This window comes from Malaclemys terrapin, chromosome 8 (assembly GCF_027887155.1).
Source record: "Malaclemys terrapin pileata isolate rMalTer1 chromosome 8, rMalTer1.hap1, whole genome shotgun sequence".
Classification (NCBI taxonomy): domain Eukaryota; kingdom Metazoa; phylum Chordata; order Testudines; family Emydidae; genus Malaclemys; species Malaclemys terrapin.
Window position 1 is genome coordinate 32,220,323 of NC_071512.1, and position 23,352 is coordinate 32,243,674.

A 23,352-nucleotide genomic window follows, 5' to 3' on the forward strand; every position below is an offset into this window, starting at 1 on the left:
GTGGGGAACAGTGGCACAGACAGCACCAGTCTCCATCTGGCTCTGCACCTGGTCCATACCCTCCTAAAGTACATCTACTGAGAGGCTTTTATGAGATCAGGCAAATAAGGAACAATGGCAGAGAGCTGGCAATTCCTCTTCCATCCTCTCCATATAGGCTCCGGCCAGCTGGGTTCTCTGTGCTCAGTGAAGCAACAGGGTCAAATGGGCCGTATCCCAGGAGACAGAGCAGATTTCCAAAGCTGGGTGTGCAAAGGAGAACATGTATCTTTTCTCCATAAAGCAAATCTCTCTTCCCATATACTTCCAGTGCACCTTACAGCACTCTGTCCTCTGTTCAACTCCAGTTACAAGGCAGGACTGAGGTGGCCACATTAAAACAAACCTAATACGCTGTCTGCTGCCAAACAATGGTTCACTGGGGCACAATGGTCACTCACTGTAAAAGATTTCCTTAGATCCCGTTTGGCAGGTTCTCGGGGTGCCGGGCTCAGCACTCTGGGACGGGGGAGGTCAGACTCTGTGTACAGATAGTTGGGAGGGTCCCTAGATCAGGTTTCCACTATGAGCTTGTGTGTACACTGCAGCTGGGAGGTGTAATCGCAGCACATGGAGATGTACCTGAGATAGCTTTGATTTGAGCCCAGTGATCACTTTCAGTGAGTGGTGCTGCTCACATGAAAGGCCATGTCAGTTGATTAGACTCACAAAGGTTGACACCTGAATCACTTATAAATCCCTGAATAACCAGGATTGTAGGGAACAAAATCTCACCCTCCCAAACTCAGGGACAGGCTGCAGGACTGTAGAGGGAGAGTGAGGCTGGGGACTCTGCCGTGCTTTGCATCAGGAAAAAGCTGTGTGGTTCAGTGGACAGGACATAACTAGGGATCGGGGTGGGGCTCAGTCCTATTCCTGCTTTTGGTTCTGACTCACTGGGCAAGTCGCTTAATTGCTCCAGGACTCAGTTTTCTCATCTGAGAAATGAGGATAATAATTCTTACCCACCTCTAGAGCATTCTGAGATTGCGCCATGGAAAGTGTTATATAACAACTCAAGATTGTTATCATTACATATGCTGAGCCGTGTGTAGCCCTTGATTTCTGTGGCTGATTGCAATGGAAATATTGCCTACCAGGATTGCCTGGGTGTATGGCCACTAGTGCTGCACGTGATCATTTCTGTCCGCTGATGCCACCAAAGAAATTGGCAGCACAAGTCAAAAGTTTTTGAGCATGAGATTTCACAACCCAAACAGTCTGCTCATGTTTAACTCTCTGAAATTTAGTCTAGTTCTTTGGTCGCTGGCAGCAATAGGGACACCCCTATATGTAGGCTTGGAAGGATTAGACTTTTATAGGTAAATGTTGATTGCATCATACTTTTTCATCGGTTTGCACACGTATTTCCATCAGTAATAATCAAAATAGACAGTTAGGCAAAGTAAGACCAATGCTGCTTGAGAACTTATTAGAATTTGATTTTAAGGCTATGTATTTTGTATATTTTGATATTTGATGTTGACAGTTTGGTTTAATGGTTACAAAGCTTTAACTTTTTTAATCTGTCTACTGTCATTAAATAATTGTCTGACCTCCCTGTAGTTTCCCACAACTGTGAAAATGTAAATAGCTAGATACAAATCTTTAAAAAGCTTTAAAATAAACATTGATATTATGCATCAAAATTATAAAAAAAAATCTAATTCTTGCAAGACTACCTATGTGTGCTGCTTGATTGAGTGCAGTGAACTGAATTCCATACTGAATGCTAAGTGTCCATTTCTTTTGTTTAGTACACAACAACATAGTGTTACCTTCACCCTTTCTTCACTCTAATCTAAGCCTCTCTATCCCTCCCAGGGAAACCTGTTCAAATAGCATTGAGCCTGGACGTTGCAAGTATTTCAAGTATATCTGAGAGTGACATGGTAAGTGACTCAGTCTCGATTACATACTGAGGAGAAAGGGGCCAGTTTGGCTCTGCTGCTCTAGAGGGGATCCAAGTTCGAGACACCAGAGTTGGAGACCAAGAGTGACTGATGATTTGGGTGCCTCTGTTCTTAGGAGCCCAGTGTGGCAATTCCCAACTAAGCCACAGACATCCTATGACCTTGGGACCAGATAGTCATTTGGGACCAAGTCCTCAAAGGTATTTAGGCATCTAACTCCCTTTCAATGGGAATTGGGTGCCTAAAAACCTTTGACAATCTTGGCCGTGGTCTCCCTGTGCTCAGCTGCTCTTCTGCAAAATGGGGATAATAGCACTTTCCTCACTCACAGGGCTGCTGTGAGGATCAAATCCATTCAGAATTCCCCATTCACAAGCACTCAGGTGCTACAACCGAGGGGATATAAGGACTGAGTTAGAGACAGAGACAGGGGGCTGACTGTCAAAAGGCAGGAGCTCAGCATGTCCTGAATGCCGGTCCCTTTTGAGGGGTCTGAAGCTGGGCACCAAAAATGGTGGCACACAAAGTTATTATTCACAATGGAAGATCTTAGCCATGGGCTGCTGCTGTTATAGCATTTCATCCCCCCTTCTGTTTTCCTGCAGAGTCTCCTCTTGCAGGCTTAGGCATGACACTGAGCGTTGCTCCAGAAGCCACCTCCAGTCCTCCTCTTTAGCCTTCAAATTGTGGAGGAGTAAAGCAGATTAAAGCTGAGGAGAAAGCCCTCTGAACATTAGGCTAGAAGGGCCATCACCCCAAGGGGAAATATAAAGGGAAACCTTCACCAAAACAGGGTATTTTCATGAGTCTAGTTTCCCACCCCTTGTAAAACTATCCCTTTCTACAGCATATATTTCCTCCACATCCCACCTAAATTCCCCTTGTGTCAAGGAGAACATTATAGAGACATACTCTATGGCTAGATAAATAATTGAAATGACCCAGAGGTTTTCCCCTTCATCACCAGTATTAATAATTCACTATACTGAAACTCTTAACAGTTCATCATTTCAATCACTTAAGTCGTAGAGTAGAACTTACTCCCTCACTTCCCACACACACACACAACAGTCTGAGAATCAAATCTGAAGAGCGAGGATAACATAATTTATTTAGCACCTTTCATACCGAAGGATTTTACAAACCATCTATTGAACATAAGGGAATTGATTCATCTGCCACTGAAATGCAGCCATGTCTGGGCAGGAACATGGTAGCTGTATAACGATGCAGAACAACACTACACAGTCATGAAAGCTGCATTTAGTTCATCTGCAAACTAGAGAGCCAAGGATTGCCACAAGGTCTGGTTATGTATCCAGGAGGCTCAGTAAAGAACTGTCTTTGTATCCATTACAACTGAGCCCTGTTTTTCCCTTTATCATGGGGGCACTATAAAAATACTTCATCCACTTGTAACTGCTGGGGAGATTTTTAGGCAGGCTGGATATTGCAACCAAGTTGAAATTTGACCAGGACACTAGAATTAACACTCCTACTCTTGCAAAACGTTCTGTGAGATCTTCAAGGACAACAGTTGGTCAAGATCTTGTTTTTTGACTCTCCTACCTAAAACTTCAGTCCCATAGCATCCCTAGTCCCTGGCTTGGGCTCAGTTTAGTACCGACCTGACAGAAGAGTAACACTACAAGCTTTGACTGCACTTCCTACTTTATTTGGCTTAAATAGCATGTTATTTTCTTACATTTCTTCAGCATATCACCCCCAAAATACCTCTCCTCTAAGCACAACCCACCCGCCCCATTTGAGTGATCTAAATATAGCTCCCAATAGTGAATGAAGGGAACAAATATTGTACAGGACCAGTGGCATGACTCATTCGTGGTCCTGCTTATCTCCATTACTCCAAACTGTGTTATTCTTCTCATCATCTACTATGCATAATCTTTCCTTCCCTTACACAATTGCCTTCCATGGCTTAAGCAAACGAACTTTCAATAGGGTGAATAGGTGAAATGCAGGTGAGTGTTTGCTCTTGGACTTTTAGCTCTGGTGAAAGGCCAATGCAGCTGTATTTGAATACCTGCTCTCCCTCTATGTGGCTATATATATATATATATACATCAATTACATATGAAATAGCTTCCAGTATGGGAAAAATATATAAGTAACCTACACACGAATGCAGTATATATATATATATATAGCCACATAGAGGGAGAGCAGGTATTCAAATACAGCTGCATTGGCCTTTCACCAGAGCTAAAAGTCCAAGAGCAAACACTCACCTGCATTTCACCTATTCACCCTATTGAAAGTTCGTTTGCTTAAGCCATGGAAGGCTTATAGTATATATATATATATATATAATACACTGCATTCGTGTGTAGGTTACTTATATATTTTTCCCATACTGGAAGCTATTTCATATGTAATTGATGTAGGGGCTTGAGTAAGCCAGTCAACCTCTCTGCTTCTCTGTTTTCTCAGATGGAGATTATGATCCTTACCCACCTTAATACTTACTTATGTAAAGGGCTTTAAGGTTTAGGAGTGAAAAGCACAGTATAAGACTAAGTATTATGATTATGATTGTTTATTGGGTATGAATACATGAAAAACCTCAAGCAAACAGAGGAACTAAGTTCAGAATTCAAGTCTACCAGCTTTGTCCTGTGTGTTTTAAGCTGAGTTTTGGTGTGTTACATGCCCTACATTTAATGCTATGGCTGTATCCTTTAGGAAAGACAGCCAGAGGTCTGGATATTGTAGCAAAGGAGGGTGAAACAAACACACACACAGAGTTTGTGAAGACTATGCCTAAGCCTCCTTAATACGTTTTGGACGTAGGAGGTGGACACCAATGCCTCATAAACATTCTTGCTGCGTGTCTTCTCACACCTGCCTTTCTCCTTCAGGACTACACTGCTACAATATATCTGCGGCAGCGCTGGACGGACCCCCGCCTGGTTTTTCATGGCAACAAGAGCTTCACTTTGGATGCTCGTCTAGTGGAATTGCTATGGGTGCCAGACACATATATTGTGGAGTCTAAACGGTCTTTCCTGCATGACGTTACCGTGGGGAATCGTCTTATAAGATTATTCTCCAATGGCACTGTCTTGTATGCATTAAGGTAAGTCACGTACTGGTGGTGAAGAGCAAATTATTAAAACCACACCGGATCAGAATGTACGTAGGCTGGTGTGGCCATCATGGTTAACAAGAGCTTTGGAGTCAACAGGCCCCTGGTTTTGACATTATTTTCTGGATCTCAGCGTAATTTAATTGCTCCTTCACTGCAGTTGCACATTCCTCCCAGTCAGTGCAGTAGTTATCTTGTATTATTTCTATTGCATTAGTCCCTAGGAACTCCAGTCAAGGATCATCATCCCCTTCCTCTCCCCCCCCCCCCCCCCATATCCTCCTTGTGGTAGGTGCTGTACAGAGCAGTAACACGGAAGACAGTCCCTGACCAGGGACCTTACAATTTCAGTGACAGACAAAAGATGGCAGATGGATAAAACAGAATGGGCTAGAAGAATGTGAGGGGCGGAGGAAACAAAATGAACAAACTTTAGCAGAAAACTGGAAGTCTTGACTTGCTGCTTGCTTAACCAATACCAGCCAGTGGTGATCTGTAGGTATCACATGAATATTCAGTTAAAGCCACTTGTGTCATTTCCCCATTAATTTCCCATGCTCATAGGGCCAAACTGTGCTCTCTCTTACTCCAATGTTAATCCTGAGTCATTCTATCTCCGCTGACTTAGACTACACTGGTATAACTAAGCTCAGAATTTATACGTTAGGCTGCAACTTCTCTGGTGTTATTAGTGCATTGATTTCAAAAGTCAGAACTATCCAAAAGCCTGATCAGAATCTTTGGGGTCTGTAGTTTGCTATGAAAAATAAAGACATCCTGCGATATGTTTTTATTGCACAGCTTCTGAACTCTTTCTCCCCATGTAGAATCACTACTACTGTTGCATGTAACATGGACCTGTCAAAATATCCCATGGACACACAGATGTGTAAACTGCAGCTGGAAAGCTGTAAGTATTGCATTTTACAGATGCCTGAGAATATTTGCCTGGCCTATTTTGAATCTGTTTATTCGTTTGTAGGTGTCCATTCAAATATTTGGTTTCAGCCAGAACAGCCTCTGAAAATGTGCCTTTTATTTCTGCAAATACAGAAACTTTTCAAGAAGAAAACAGTTCAACTTAATTCTTCAAATATAAATTATTGTTATTCCAGGGTTTATAAGGTTCCTGTCCTCATGGTCCCCATGCACACTTTATAGAAGTCACAATGGTAATAAACACTACCTTCCCCCAAACAGTCGGCAGGTATTTCAGTCTTTCACATAGACATAAATGATACTGTCTTTCTCTAAAATCACCTCCTTTTGAGCGCACTCTTTCATTAGGGCTAGCCTTTGGTCCAATAGGTGGATAATAGGACCCAAATTTTCAAAAGAGTGCCCTCAGTTATTATCCATATTGCACCCCATTCACACATGCAGTTCATGTTTGTGTATGCAGAAATCTCTGTCTTGAACACATGCATTGGACTGTAAACTTGCATAAGTCAGACATGCCCACTCGTGAAAATTAGAGACTAAGTGGAATTCCCTGGATTGTGGCTAAGACAGAATTTGGCTCTACAGCAATTTCATTGCTGGGCGGGTGGCTTCCCCTCTGAATAGGTCTGTCAGTTATTGATAAAACAAGCAAGTGCAATGAGCTGGTAATAATCTCACTCTGGGTGCTAATGGACACATGTCCACATTATACAAAAAAAAAGTACCAAATCTGCAATTAACCAGCGCCTTTGATGGTATGGTTTGAACTGTTGCTTTCACTGATTCCCTAGGAATAAACAGTGCATGTTAGTTTCTAGGGTCCTCAGTCCAGCATCTTTCACCTGTGCTAAATCACTTACCATAAGTTATTTTCAAAGCAGAGGGAGTTTTTTACCAGGGGGAAGATCTGAACTCAGGAAATGTGTATTGCCTGTGAAATTGGTGAGCTGAAGCTAGAGCCGGTCCTAGCACAGGAAGGCACAATGAAAGCTTTCCCATCTGTGCCCTTTGTTACAGTAACATAAATGTTGGCGATCATGGGAACCCGCTCCTGCAAGCCCTCTGTGCACAGAACCCCACAGTGGTCCTCTCTGGGACTCCTGGCTGCAGGGCACTTGCAGGAGCAGTGATAGTCAGTAAGCAAAATGCTCTTGGTTACTTAAACTCGAAGGCCTGGATATTGCAATGCTGGCTATTTATTGACAACAGACTGCATAGATAACCCAATAGTAGTCGCCAGAGAGAGAGAACCATGGGACTTGCACCAATACACCGTGTCTTTCAGGAGAGGAGATCTCTTCTCCGGATGCTGAGCAGAGGTCAGCTGACTCCCCCACCATTACACCGGTCTGTAGGCAGGCTTCCTTCTCAGCAGTCGGCATGTCCAGACACTGCTGCTCCCTGGGGAAAGAGTCTGCTCAGATGCAGCGCACTCAAAATCTCAATGAAAAGAAAGAAATTCTTCACCTCCTGCTGGGACAAAAGGGAAGGGAGCTCCCACCTAGCCTCTAATGGAAGCTCTGTTTTCAGGCGTTCTTAAGCTGGGGCACCCACACAGGGCTCCCAATTCCCTGCCTCAAACTGAGCACCCAGAGAACTCATCTCCTCCTTCCTCCCTGTCTGTTTCTTAAATTCAGCTGTGCAGGAAGGTCGCTTCCCGGTGCTCCAGGTGAAGCGAGACACTCTCCCAGTCACACAGTTCATCAGTAAAGATGGAGCTTTTCTTAGTTCCATCCTTGAGAATCCCCAGAGTAAAGCAGCAGCCAATCTCCCGTTTCAAGCCACAAAAAATAAATGCCTGAAATCTCATTATTTAAAAACCAGGTTTGACTTGCCAGCTTCTAGAATGGAGCTCCTATGGAAGCGCATATTATTTTCACATTAAAATTCTATTAGTTCACCATGATTAACTTTATTACAAAGAATAGCACCTGAAATAATAATGATTGGCCTCTTCTTTTAAAGTGTAGCTGGCTTCAGACTTTTTTTTTTAAGTAATTGGGTCTTACGTCATGCTCAGTTGCTGTCTAATTCCAGTGAAATTACATGCATATTGCCAGCTGGAGATTTCATTAGGATAAATGCCTAGAATTAATGCTATTTAAATATATGCTAGATGAATTAACAACCTGTCATTTATTATAAAGTTACTTATTATAAGTAACCGCAATTGCTATTATTACAAAACTGTCCAGAAACTTTGAAAAGTCACATGATTAGGGTTTGGATGCAGGGATTCAGAACCTGTGCATTGAATTTATGAGTAGGTCAGAGGCATGCTCCAGTAATTTGTGTCTAATAGAAAACACAATTAGATAAACAATACTGTAGGAAGCGTGGTAGTTTTCCTCCAAGGTGTGAATTGGTGACTATTGGCCTACCAGTGTCACTAGTCATTTTTCAGACAGACATTTAATTAAAAGAATCAAACTAATAAGATTAATGGGCTTATTCACTAAATTAATATGACTTTTTTGAGCTGGATGGCTATTCGGTGAGTGAGTAGGAACGTCGGGTTATCAAAAAGATCACTCACTTTAATTTGCGGTCATGTTATGCTGTCACTTAAACTTCCAGAGCCAGATCCTCAGCTGGTGTAGTCTGGGGTAGCTTTGCAGAAGCCAGTGGAAGTATGTTGACTTACACAGCTGAAGCTCCGGTCTGGGCCCGTTGTTTTCAGTGGGGAGTTCTATTTCAAAATCAGTGGCGGCCCTGATAAATGAGCGTCACAATATTTGAATAGTCCAGTTCAGGGCTGATAAGCTCCCAGATGTTTAGATGCTTGTCCAAAGCATCTTTGAAGTGTGCATAAATGGGTGGGCCATTTGGTTAAGAAAGCCACACACACTGATAAGATTTCTGACTCTTCTGCTTCCAGTCATGAGAATTTATAACAGTTTACAGACTTGATTCTAGAACAGGGCGAAGGGTTGGGGATGAGGCTTGTACTTCTTTCATAAACCCATATGACTGATGTAATTATGCACGGGGATTGTTATTGACAAGGATCACCATTTGCAATCAAATTAGAGCTGAATGGGATTTCCACCTTTAAAAAAATGTTAGAATATTTAAAAAATAAAATAAAATGCTGTAAGCAAATTATATGAAATAGGAGCTGACTCTCCACTGCCTTGCATGTTGTTATTTGCCGCTGGGCAATGTGGGTGCAAAACACTACCAGATCAGAATTCGCCACTCATTTACAACACTGGCAGAGACTTACACCCACATGAGCAGAGGTAACTGACTGCACCAGGCACTGAAGAATAAAGCCCATACAGCCTAATTTCAATTTCAATTTGATCCATCAGAATAAAAATATGGCTAATATAAGAACAACCACTTTCACCAACATTGTAAAGTAATTATACCTATAAAACAAAACCTGTAGCCACCTAGTAATCTCGTTGCTTGTGGCTCCATAGCTGAGTATTTCTGATTCTATCCAGTAGAGGGCAGTATGCCATGCATGGACTAGTTGGTTCATTACAGTAATGTGGTTCTTTATGTTGTCTGTAGGGGGATATGATGGAAACGACATAGTGTTCACTTGGTTTAGGGGAAACGATTCAGTTCATGGCCTGGAAAAACTGCGTCTCTCTCAGTACACTGTGGAACGTTATTACACTCTGGTCACGAGATCCCAGCAGGAAACAGGTAAAGCAGGGAGGTGGGAGTGGTGGAAGAGCATGTGTATCTCGCAAGCATGTATAATTTTTCTCTTTCCATTCTATGCAGTGATGTCTTTCAAACCAAGAGGACATGAGTAGTGAGATCATTAGCAGTTCCTAGTCCCACTGGAAATAAGGCAGTAAAATTGCTCCTATAGGAATAGGTGATATGTTCCTTAGGTGTTAATAATAATAATACCTAGCTCTTGTATTACATTTTTCAATCATAGATTTCAAGGTACTTTACAAAGGGAGGTAAGTATCATTATTCCTATTCAAGTCATGGAAAATATGGATTTCACACGTGCCTGAAATCCACTTGACATTTTTATTACATCAGAAAAACCTAGATTGTGCTTTCTGCATCTACAAACTATAAATATTGCATTAAGCATTCCAGGAAACACTTAAAGTAACTGGAATCAAAACTAACTTGTTGAATATTTGTTTCCAAAGGTCACTTCTGTCTTGATGTAATGGGAATGTATTTCTCATTACCAGCTGGTTTAAACTTCCTTCCCTAGTGTCAGAGATAATATGAGGAGCGAAGCAATCTTTCTCAGGGTGACCAGATTTTCAAAATGAACCAGGACCCGGGGTGGGGGCCTATCAGCGAAGGATCAAAGGTTTTAAACATCCAGGACATCCTGGCTTTGTCAAGATATGGGCTGTCCTTAAGCATAGGCAGCATACTCGGCTGCGTAGGGCACCAGAAAATTTAGGGCACCCCTGGGTCTTAGTGTCCACCCTTCCACCTCTTCCTATCCCTTCCTATCCCTGTTCTGACCCTTCCTGCAGGCTCCCACCACAGTTGCCTGCTGCAGCCTAGTGAGTCTTCCTCTGGAGGGGGTCTAGTAACTTAAATGTGAAAAAGCGTTCCAGCCTGCCAGATCTATTAGCACAAACTGTTAAAGAGCCATTTAACAGGCATTTGTCACTCCCCAAGTATATACTGTCAGTTTCTGAATTTACTGACAAAAAAAGTTGTGCATTACTATAATATTTACTCAGAACATGTTAGTCTTCAGGACCTTAGTTTAAAATTTGCTTTAAAAATATTTCATTAGTGTGTTGCTGAAGATTATAAAATCACATCTCTAAAACATCCTTGCAAAGATTTTTAGATGCACAATCTGAGTATCTTTAGCTTTAAAATAGGGATCCGCAACCTTTGTCACACAGCCCGTCAGGGAAATCCGCTGGCGGGCCGGGCCGGTTTGTTTACCTGCAGCATCCGCAGGTTCAGCCAATCACAGCTCCCACTGGCCACGGTTCGCCATTCCAAGCTAATGGGGGCTGCGGGAAGTGGCGGCCAGCACATCCCTCGGCCCGTGCCGCTTTCCACAGCCCCCATTGGCCTGGAACAGCGAACCGCAGCCAGTGGGAGTTGCGATCGGCCGAACCTGCGGACGCTGCAGGTAAACAAACTGGCCCGGCCTGCCAGCAGATTTCCCTGATGGGCCATGTGCCAAAGGTTGCCGATCCCTGCCTTATATGCTTGGACCTTCAGACATATAGTTTTTTAAATAAATCCTTCAAAAGACCACCCTTATCTAAAATGCACATTTTAATTACTATAGTACAAAAAACTTGCTTCCAAAGTCTTCCTGTCCATCCCTTTCTCCCTTCACCCCCCTGTTGAAGAGAGCCCTTAATGGGACAAGAGAACCCCTTCCTTCCAGATAGCTGAACAAATGAGTTTCCTTTTCTTTACTTCTGACTATTTGATGAACTAGTTTTAAGAGAAACCTCCAGCAAAATCAGTACCTTAGTAAGATATAAAATCCTTTGTTATGCCTAAAATCTTTGGAAACATTTTTTAAAGTTGGTGAAATTTCATTAACATGTCTATTGTTATGGACATCACACAAAGTAAATTAATGTTCTCTTTTTCTGAAAGCAATGAACATTGTTATGAACACACTAAACCTCTGTGACTGATTAATTTAAAAGAATGTCTTTGTTTCAGTGAGTTAAATATGTAGTGATCTGGAATGATTACTTTATGAAGGCTTAAGAGTACATTTAAAATATAAAATCATCTTAGAAATACTGATTAAGAAAATGTAAAACAGAAGAGCTGCATCATGTTTTCCATAATATTTAATGTTGTATTCAGCAAGACAGCTGACTTGCCCTTACTACAAAGTTTTTACAAATAAATCTCTGACAAACTTCAGGGTATATCAAAAAACCTGTGACTGACATTTTTTATTCCCAAGTTTAGTGCTTTTAATTAGGTATCTTCTGCATGTCCAGTCTTCACCATCTGGCATGCAGTGGAAAACATGCTTCATTTTCTTTAGAAAGAAATTGCAGACAAGTGTTTTTTTCCAATGGCATTTGCTTCAGGGATTTGGCCGGAAGGGGGTGAGCGGGGAAGGAAGAAAGGAGGGAGACAGTGGGAAGAGGGCGGGGTCTGGGTAGAGTCGGGTGGGGCCTGGGACAGAGCAGGAGTGGAGTATGGGTGGGACCACAGGCAGAAGAGGTGGGCTGGGGAGCTAGCCTCCTCAAGCGGCAGCTTCACCCACTGCCCATGACAACAGGTAAGAGTGGGTCGGCTCCTGCACTCCCAGCGTGTGGTGCAGTGTCCTTAGGCAGAGGCCATATTCAGAGAGTCGAATGCGCCAGCGCAGTGCATTCTGCATGAGGAAGAGGGTACAGGGCTCTCTGCAGGGAACTGTGACTCTCCGCCACCGTGAGGTGCGCCGGGTGGCTCGGTATCCTTTGCTGCCTCGTCCCTCCCCCCCCCAGGCTGTGAGCCCGGGCTGCCATCGGGCATAGGGGCACCAATTTAATAATAATAATGCAGAGGGTCCCATAAATCCTAAGGACTGCCCTGACAAGAGGTGTTTATTTAAGAAAACAGCTACAGGCAAACAGATGAGTTTCCACACAACTTCGTTCCAGTTTTGGAATCCCTTGTTTACTAGAGATCACGTCCTGTCTGGGACTCTATACAGCACACAGAAACCATTAATGGTTATATCATATATTGTATTTAACCAAATCATTACAGACATGCTACAGCAGTTCTATGGTACAAAGCAGAGAGCTGAAGTGAGAACACAATGTTGCATCCAATTGTAATGGCACAAAGCATTCCCTCTTTCCCGTTGGCCTTCCAGGGTTGAGAACTTCAATTCTGTGGTGATATTTCCACTTCCTACTAGCCTACAAAGCAGAAACCTGAGATCACGTTTCAATGGGCTATTATTAAGCTACGAGGCCAACCAGCTACCACCCTTGCTGATTGCTGTAGAAAACTTAAGAGAAGCACATTGATGTAGGAAGCATTGTAACAGGTTAGCCGGACTTAAAGACATTATGGGACAGATCCTCAGCTGATGTAAATCAGTATCACTTCTTTGAAGTCCATGTTGCTATATCAATTTACACTGGCTGAGGAGCTGGCCTATAGACGGGACTAAAGCAAAGCTTATGTTGACTCTTGGAGACATTGTCTAGTCAGATTTGGCCTGAAATACAGATTGTGTGAGAGAGAAGCTTTTACAAAGCACAAGGTTAATAGAAATGTTTCCTTCCATTGTGTTTTTTCCATGCCGATGGAAAAGGTTCTAAAGCACCAAATAACCATCACCACACAGCGTTTGCAACTCAAACACTACAGCCCTGTGCTAGCTTCATGACAGACTGATGGTGAAATTGACTTGAGGCTGAAGTGAAGTGGGTTAGGCTGATTTCCTTGCCTAAGTGGAGAGAGATGCAAGCAGTCACTAAGCAGCATGAATAGCAATAAATAAATTAGATTTTAAAATTTCTGTAATGTTAACAGAGTGGGGTGCTATTTCTGGGCCTGATCCATAGCCCACTGGGTTCAATGGAAAGACTCCCATTTACTTCAGCAGGTACTGGATCAGAATTTTAACCTGACAAAGTCCTTTTAAAATGCTTCCTTGGGAAAAATACTCTGTGCTGCCTATTAGAGATGAAATGAAGTCATCAACCTGTTTCCAGGCTTTGTTAGGGTAATAGTGTGGAATATTGCCTGTAAATAATAAGATGGGGAGTCCTTAGTGAGCTGCCTATTTGTTTTAAATATCTCTTGCTTACCATACATTGTTAATTAACTTACATTGTACATTGGTTTGTTTAGGAAATATGAAATGAATAAAAAGACAAGATGGGTCAGTCTCTCTACTGATGTAACTTGATGTCACTCCAATGACTTCAATGGAGCTATGCTGGTTCACATCAGCGGAGGAGCTGGCCTATGATATGCTTGAATCCTAATCAAACTCTCTCTGGAAACCTTGCTTTTGTGGCATGTGTCCTTGCTTTGCCTAACAGGCAACTACCCGAGACTGATACTGCACTTTGAGCTGCGAAGAAATATCCTGTACTTCATTTTGGAGACCTATGTTCCTTCCACGCTGCTCGTTGTCTTGTCCTGGGTTTCTTTTTGGATCACCCTGGATTCGGTTCCTGCAAGAACCTGCATTGGTGAGTGTAGCGGGATGGTCACCCACTCCTGCACTGAAGGGTTTAAAACAGCCCTGGGAGAGGGCTATTGCAGGAGAAGGCAGCTACGAGGCTGATTGGGGAAGCACCCGCAGCTGGGCCACGCCCCAGTCAGGCCTCAGCTGGCCCTATATAAGAGGCTGGGAGCCAGGAGCTCAGCAGACTCCCTCTAGCTTCTGAGAGGGAGGGACCTGGCTGCAGGGACCTGAGCAGAGTACGTGAGGGGAGCAGGGCTGGGGAAAGGCAGAGGAGCTGGGGAGCTCCAGCCTGGAAAGCCCCAGGCTGCGGCCTAGCATAAGGCCAATGGATACTGGGGGTTGCAGAGGACAGCCCAGGGGTAGGCAAAGGCAGCAGGTCCAAACCCAACCTTGCTGGTGATGAGTAGGCTGACACTGCAGTCTGCCCCAGGGCAGGGGGGCTAGATGATGACTGGCGGTAGCCTTATACTGAGGTGAGGTGGGGATAGTGGGTGGGGGTTTTCTGGGGAGGGGAGACCCTGAGAGAAAGAGGTTACTGCCAAGGGGCAGCACCCCAGATGATGGGTTACTGGGTCCGGGAGGGACACGGGGGCCAAGCAGCAGTGGACACCAGCCTGCAGAAGGTGCTCCAGAGGCTGGATGAGCTAATTCCCAGAGATGACCAGCCGGAGGCGCTGCAGGGGTGAGTCCCACATTGCCACAGTGAGCTGCTGCCAGGGGAAAGGTACTTGAGGCATGTGCAAATGAGTGGGCAGAGTGCAGTGTGCAGTACAGTCAAATGCCAGCTTTTCTCAGATGAGCATGGAAATGGAGAATGACAAATACAAAAGGCCTGGTTGCACTTCATCTTTGGCATGTGAAGAAGAGCCAGATTAGGAGCATGGAGGGTGAAGGAGTACATTCTAGTTGCAACACTGTCCCCACCAGAGCCCTTCATGGCCAGGGCTCCAATGCGATCCAGGACCTGAGGCGCGCCTGCTGTCCATTTCAGGCTCCCCTCCATCTGCCAGGGTATCTCCATCTGGGTTAATATTGCGGGCAGTGACATCACTTAGGTTCTGCACCTCCCCCCAGAGAGGGACTTTTTGCATTAGCTGAGGGTAAGAAAACAGCCTAGGGGCAGGAAGAAGAGCAGCACAGAGGGGCTGGCCTTTTACACTGATGCACTTCAGTATCCATGGGGCAGGAACTTCTCTTCCCACTGGATTCCCTGGGTGGAGAAGCTGAATTCTCTGCTTCCTCCATCTGTACAAAGTGGTATGGAGTGCTTACCATTGTAAGTCAATGGAGGATTTGGATTTGTTAGTGTTATACCCACTAGGCCTTGGTGTAAAGGACTATCCAATGGGTAAGAGAACCAGGCTTTTTGTTTCCTGAAGTGCGGGTGAAATGCTTCCCCATTTGACCTGAAAATATGTCCTTCTTTGCCTTACAGGAGTAACAACTGTGCTGTCGATGACCACTCTGATGATTGGCTCCCGGACCTCACTATCTAAAACCAACTGCTTCATAAAGGCCATTGACGTTTATCTTGGCATCTGCTTCAGTTTCATTTTTGGTGCCCTGCTGGAATATGCAATTGCTCACTACAGCTCATCACAAAAACATGCAGCTAAAGAGCCTCAAAAGGTACATACGGAGGTGCCTTAATGAGCAAGGTGATATTGAGTCAGACGTAGTTGGTCCTTGTTAATGGCATATCCAATGAAGAGTGAACTAGAGAAATAGTCTTCCTGTTGGGGGATGAATAAGAGGTACATGAGTGTCTCTCTCTTGTTCCTGTACCCATTAAGCAATGGTATATACAACTCCCACAGTCTCACGCAACACTGGCCCATAGCCATGATGCTAGTGTTTGGCATCACTTGAGTGCTGCTAGCTCCAGAATCCTAACAGATCTGACTGTGTTCACTCATTGTCTAGATGAATGTTAATAGCCGGAAGAACCTTTCTTGCTGGCAAAATGTGGTGAGTAACTGTGCCAAGCCAAAGCATTACAGCAGTGGGGAAGACCACCCTGACCATGGGGAGAACTGCATGTTGCAACATGAAGCCTGCAGGGGCTTTTCTTTCCTATTGACATGCAGCCTTATGCTGTGCACCCAGCTGATTTTATAAGTTACGAGGATTGGGCTGGTTCAGTGCTTGGAATAGAGACCTCAAAGGAATACCTCCATTCTTCAGGAAATGCTGTTGTGATCCATAAGATGGCACTTATTGAATGTTTAAATTTTGCATGTAACAACCCTAGCATTACGGGTCATCAACAGTGATAGACCCTTCAGGTCTAAAGCATAGGGCTCTACCACTTAAGTTAAAGGAGTAAATCCCTTAGTTGAGAGCTGTGTGTAGTCTCTTAACTTCTGTACAGAGCAGCCAATAGAGGAGGATATGACACACTTAGCCAGTACATTACATGTGTATCCAAATCACATCACCTAACATTAATTGCGCTCTATCATTTCCTAGGGGCCTACCAAAGAAACTGAAGATGTCAACATCACGAACATCCTCAATAGCTCCATCACGAGTTATAAGCAGAAAATAAGTTTATCCAGCACTGAGATTTCCAGCGATACCGTCGACTATCGTGACCTGACCATGAAAACCCATGACAAAATTAGGTTTGTGTTGAGAAACAAAATGCACAGGATCATCAGCTATTTCACAATTCAGAATCCCAGCAATGTTGACCATTACTCTAAGTTACTTTTTCCTTTGTTTTTCATGCTGGTCAATGTATTTTACTGGGCTTACTATCTGTATTTTTAGAAAATGACACCTCTTCATTCTCACACTTCAGAGGAGCTTGAAACCAGGTGGGACCAACCTTTATTCCTTGATACCCCTTACTGGACAGAAAACTCACTGAGCTAATCCTACCATATTACAATTGTCCCGGAAAGAAAGGTAGATCTTCCACAGTTCATAGAAGGAGCTACAATTCTCAGAACATTGGGGACCAGGAATATAGCCAGTGAACCCTTATTATTGCTCTGTAACCAGCATTTTTATCCTGCTCCTTGTCTTGAGTTTCTTTTAATATGTGTGGGTCAGAGTGTAGTTGTGATTCAGCCACTTTTCTCTCCATAGAATGCTATTAATCTACGATGGCAACTGTGACGCTCTGTACCTTGGGGGAACATCCTGAACCCCCATGTTCATCCTTATAATATGATTGTGTGGTATCCAATGCAAAGATTGTCATGTTAGGTGTCTTCGGAAGGCTTGTGATGCGCTGAGTATTGTTGTTATAGTAATGTTATAGGTTGTAATTTCATGTATATAGTTATGAGGCTGAAAATGTGTCCTCATGGCTTAAAACAAGCCCAGGCAAAAACTCTCCAGGAGCAGAGGGGCAGTTCACACTTCATCAGGGCATGTATGGGACAAATCCAGCCCAGCCTTACAGGAACAAAGGACACTGGCCTAGGCAACAACAAAGGATCTGTTGGACTCTCAAGTGAGTCACTCCCCTTCCTTGGTCAGTTTGGGACTATGATGAGGTAATGCTCACCTGACTCTGAGGGGGGGGAGAGGAAAGCCAAGGGGGAAGAAAGAACATGATAAAAGGGAGAGATGTTCGCCACACTCTCTCTCTTCCACCTCCATCTACAGACACCGCAACCAAGCACCTGAAGTGCTGATCAAAGGGGAGAGCCTGGCTGAAGGGCAACCAGCCATCCTGTGGTGAGAAGCATCTAAGTTTGTAAGGGCACTGAAAGTGTTAAGATCAGCTTAGAATGCGTTTTGCTTTTATTTCATTTGACCAAATCTGACTTGTTGTGCTTAGATTTTAAGTGATTATAAATCAATCTTTTGTAGTTAATAAATCTGTTTGTTTATTCTACCAGAAGCAGTGTATTTGGTTTGAAACGTGTCAGAGTCTCCCCTTGGGATAACAAGCCTGGTACATATCAATTTCTTTGTTAAACTGATGAACTCATATAAGCTTGCAGCGTCCAACGGGCATAACTGGACACTACAAGATGGAGGTTCCTAGGGTTGTGTCTGGGACAGGAGATATTGGCTAGTGTCATTCGCTTGCACAGTCCAAGCAGCAGCCGGCCAAAAGTGCTCACTCGCATAGCTGGGAGCAGCTTACATGCTAGAGGCTGTGTGTGAACAGCCCGGGAGTGGGGGCTCTCACAGCAGAGCAGGGTAAGTCTGGCTCCCAGAGTCAAGGATTGGACTGACCTAGCAGCTCACCGGTCCAGATAATATTGGGGAATGTCGCTGCAACTTTTGTTACCTCTTGACAATTCCTCTAACATTGCACTCCAAATATTGTTTGTGTCAGCTTCTGGGCAAGTGTTTTTCTGATGTCTGTTTTATCATATGGAAAAATGCAGAGTTGCGCACACACACACACACACACGATTTGCAGATGCAGGGAGGGTCATAATGGTGCAGTTTGCAAACGCTGATCCCATTTGTGTGCACAAAAATGGGTTCTTCATAGAACACCAGGTCGGTCCATGTGAAAAATACATTGCCCATACAAGATTGGGGAGGGTCGTTTTAAAGGCCAGCTTCCACCCCCTTTGAAAACCATTTCTTATCTCTCATTTTAAAAATTAGTCAATTTCTAGCCCTCATAATTGCAGAGAAAAGCTTGAAAACATGAAGCCTAAAGGCTCCAAAACCAGAAGGTTGGTGAAAGGAATCCATATTTAAAATCTCGTGACCTTTAAGTTAATCTCATGATTTCTGTGGGACCCGATCCATGATTTTGACCACTTGAGGTTGGCAATAGGAAACACTTGTTTCCGTTTCTTGAATAAAAGCCCAACAGCACAAACAGTACATCATGCAGGTGTTTAATCTCAGGAGATTTCTCTCTTCCTGCTTTTTAAAAAAAAAAAGTTCTCCTAACATTCTCTGTGCCTGGAGATTTATTAAGATCCCTGTTGAACTCCTATACTCTTGGATTCGACTGCCTTAAAAACTCAGCATCTCCCTGTCTTATTCATTTTCTACAGTGTGACACATCACTGACCCTATAGATAATTCTTGTATGACTCTTTAAAAATTGTACCTACGTTTTTTTGTAATAAAATTAGAAATCTAAATAGTGGGATGATAATGGGACAAATTCCACTTTGTTACGCTGACATAAATGCTGAGTAGATCAACAGACATCAGTGGCATAACCCTGGAATAACACTGGTGTATTGGAGAACAGAATCGGGCCCCTGTGGTTGCAGAGTGCATATGCTGGAAACTTCAGGTCAAGTGAAGTAAAATTCTTAATTCCCATAAGTTTTCCTTCCACATATCTCATCAATGGTCAAAGACTGTGAAATAAATACAGAACTGCAGATTAAAACTTTGTACAGGAAAATTGCTCCAGATATGCAGAAGCTGAATGTTAACCATGCACTATTACTGAGCTGGGTCCCTCTTGAATATTCTACTCAAAAACCCAGGCATATTTTACAGGCAATTTGGTTTGGAAGTTGGGCTAGAGAACTCTATAAATCAGACCATTGCGCACAATGGCCAGAGCTACCTAGTCTCAGCCATGATAGACATATCTTGAGAATAGCTCATCTTTGATAATATTTTTGTGCTTGCTTTTCTAGTCCTGGCAGAAAGTGAGAAGGAATGTGATTTATTTTTAAAGTTACCTGAATATTTTTAATCCTCTGTTTCTGGCTGTCTTTGTTGTTGTTTTATAAAAGCGTTCTCTGTTAATTCTGCTATTGTCTGTGCCCAATCATCGATCTCTGATTAGAGGGTCAATCATGCCCCAAGATCTGTGTATAGAGGGGACCTTCCCGTGCCAGACTTCACCGTTCCAGTGTGTGAGAAGGGGATCAGCTGGCTCTGTGGCAGCATCCCCACCCCAATGACCACACTGAGGGGTCTCTGTAGGGTCAGGCCTGCATGGAGGGAGAAGCAGGGCCTTGCTGGGCTGGAGGTAGGGAGCTGTCAGTCTCACACTGGGTAGGGCCGGGAAGAGCACACCTTGTCCTCCCTTCAGCCCCATGGAATTTACCTGGAAAAATAAATATTTCCTAGGGCTGTATTATGTTTCCTATGTTTGTGGAAGGGATCCTCCTTAAAGGGGCCAGCTGTGGCCTGGGTGTCCCTGGTTGCAGGGTCTCTAAGACCCATGTTGCCAAGGACTCTTCAATTCTGTGGCTCACCCTGTGTGGCCCTCAATGGGCTGATTAAAGAGAAACTCTGCAAAGTGGTCCTTGGAGACAGCCTTTTTCTCAGCTCCCTCCCTCAGGTCTCACCACAGGAAGGGCTGATCCAGCCCCACAACACCAACTCCCTAACTCCTTTGTGTTGGGTGTGAGGGCACCTGTTTTTAGACTGCCAGGCTATTTGACCTCGCTTGGACGAGAGAGCCCTTGAGGGTATGTCCACAGAGCATCTGGGAGTGAGCCTTCCAGCCCTGGGTGACAGACCCTGCTAGCTTTGCCTCAGCTAGCATGCTAAAAATAGCGCTGTGGCTGTTGTGGCACGGGCGGTGGCTTGGGCTAGCCACCGAAGCGTGGACCCAGGGTTTAGGGGACTTGGACTTAGGTGGCTAGCCTGAGCTACCGCCCATGCCACAATGTCCACACTGCTCTTTTTAGTGTGCTAGCTCGAGCAGAGCTAGTGCAAATCTTTCTGCCTAGGCTGGGAGGCATGCTTCTAGCTGCAGTGTAGCATGGACATACTCTGAAAGGCCTACCTCCAAAGAACCACCTTGGGCTGCTCCCTCAGAAGAGGGGAGGGGCTAAAAAAGAAACTGGTGTCAACTGATTGCATGTGACAAATCAAACAAGGCCAGGGATGGGAGTAGGGTCAGAGGTTCAATAAAAGGGAAGCAGAGAAGTTCAGGCAGCTCCCATTGCTTCAAGATGATGGCACAAGCTGCCAGAACTGAAAGCCCTCTAGCCCAGTCCTCTTTACAGTTACAGCACAGATACCAGCAGCTGTGCAAGCTGCCCTGCCAAGCTGACGCGACTCTAACGCAATGAATGTCTGTGGCATGTGATGGGACTAGTACAGTCTCTGTGGTCCACACCGGCCTTGGCCCCTCTGCTCAGATGAGGGAGTAAAGTGAGGTGATGGGTTTTATAATGTAATCAGCTGCCTGCTAGGAACTGGATTGAGTTCACATTTCACACAAACCACCGAACAGCTCTGACGATCTTTAATCAAACACAGATAGATTAAAAATTGCATCGTATCTCAAGTTCCATGTTCTGTTATTAAGCCCTTTGCCTCTTGCACCCTAGACTTACTGAGCACGTGACATTGTGAGAGGTGACATTTGTCAGGACGCTGGACACCACAGAACTCCAAAAGCAACATCCCAAGTTGCCAAAGCTGTGTAAAGCATATTCTGAGCATGGGGAAGGAGTAGCACCGTGGAGGTCAATGGGTTGTTTAACAGTGAAACGCCATCATTAATGCCTCCTTCCTCAGCAATAATATATTCTTAATGGTCTTTATCCATGCCACCTTGGTAAGGGACAAAGCTGCCTTTGAAGATGAAGGCAGAGATGGAGTAGTATGTTGTTGTTTAAGTGTAGAACACTGTTACACTTCTCCAGAAAGTCAAATTCAAAGCAGTGCTCGGAAGCTAATAATGTTTGTCGGCTCAATTTTGCTCACTCCAAAATCAGTATGACTGACTGCTTTGTTCTAGAAATGAGTTAAATGTGTGTGTGTGTCCCACACCCACACTTCAAAGCACTGAGCATTTGGGAACCAAATTCCATTTGGTATTCTGTATCTTTAGGCTAGAGAGGATGGTTTAATTTCCTGATTTTGAAGTAAGTCTCTCAAACAGATTATATATGGCTGATTTTGTTTCCTTTTGGTATATGCAACTTTCATTTCATGCCTTCACTAAAGGCATAATCTTGAAGTTCTTACTCAGGCAAAACTACTGTTGATTGCAATGTCTGTCTTCAGTTGGAGTTCTGCCTGAGAAAGGACATATCTGCATGCATATTTGTATTAGAGTTGTGCAAGTATGAGTGTTTGCTTGGTATGTGACTGACTAAAGTGAGCTAAATCTCTTACTAGGGTTTGTTATAGAAGGTGGAAAAAACGTGTGAAACTTTATGGATTTCTTACTTTAATAACTTTTTATTGAACCATTTTGCTACAGTACATTGTGAAGGATCAAAACCACATATTCATAAATCATACCTTGTATTAAGTGCAGCACCTGAGAAAAAAATGGGAACCGAATGACAATGGCAAGTGAATAAACAAAATTCCAATAATGAAATGTAGGCTTGTGGCATTTAAACTCTATTCCATAAAATGTAATAAAGTGAATGTTTGAAATATAAAATCAAAGCCCTGGAGAGGTTATCTGTTTTTTTTTAAAATCGCCACTTTCTTTTTGCGTCAATTTCTTCCTTTAATCCCAACTGAAATGCTGTTATTTGTTCTACGCTGAGCTCACACACAAACACTTAACAAAGGGAACTTTTCTATTATAGTGGACGTGGTTAGCTGCTCCCAGGGTTGAGGCTGAACACTCTATTTGACAACGCTCCCTTTTTAAGAGGGGCTCATAACTTGTTCAAAGAAGTGCTCTGTGAGCTGAAATTCTTCACCCACTGCCCCTCCCCCAACTCAGCAAAAAACCCCAATATTTTTAAAAGTTTCAGCACAATTCATTCTGTGTGTTACTGGTTTGAGATCTATGTTATATAGCATACACACTATATATATAAAATAGTACAATACACACATATCCCACAAAGAAAAATCATTATTTAAAAATCAGTTATGGTTGGTTCAGGGGAACATCCACCTCCATAATCCCTTACAAGTAAGGTAATGCCCAAATGTATTTGCATTCCCATTGCATTGGCTTTCTGCAAGCATTCTAGCAAAAGAGGTTACTGGCCAGATTATTCCTGGCGGTCCCAGTTCAACAAAGCACTTAAGCACTTGCTTCACTTTAAGTGCAGGATCCTTCTTTAATGTCCCTTAACCTCCACAATCACTTTCAGTGACAGACTCTAACCCTTTATAAATAAGTTCCATACACCTCCAGCATGTACAATAACACAATGCGCACACCCAACTCCTCACAAATACACTGTAACACAAAATCTTAAATCTGACCTCAGCTGGGTGCAACTGGAGTAGCCAGGAGGCTGTTCTGTTGGACTGAGCTCAAACCAGCCTCCAGCTAGGTCCAAGATTTGGGAGAAAGGGAGATAAAGGTGACATAAAGCCACCGCTGCCTC

General features: G+C 43.7%; 1 protein-coding gene across 1 annotated transcript in view; it reads left to right on the top strand.

Moving 5' to 3' along the window:
• The window catches only part of GABRP (gamma-aminobutyric acid type A receptor subunit pi), a 40,047-nt gene extending 22,130 nt beyond the window's left edge, over positions 1–17,917 (top strand). Inside the window, exons 4-10 of the mRNA XM_054037847.1 lie at positions 1,864–1,931; positions 4,832–5,049; positions 5,886–5,968; positions 9,523–9,660; positions 13,986–14,138; positions 15,570–15,763; positions 16,604–17,917. Of these exons, the coding sequence (XP_053893822.1) occupies positions 1,864–1,931; positions 4,832–5,049; positions 5,886–5,968; positions 9,523–9,660; positions 13,986–14,138; positions 15,570–15,763; positions 16,604–16,906 (1,157 nt within the window). The 3' untranslated portion in view covers positions 16,907–17,917. The remainder of the gene's footprint in view (positions 1–1,863; positions 1,932–4,831; positions 5,050–5,885; positions 5,969–9,522; positions 9,661–13,985; positions 14,139–15,569; positions 15,764–16,603) is intronic.
• Positions 17,918–23,352: the final 5,435 nt, after the last annotated feature.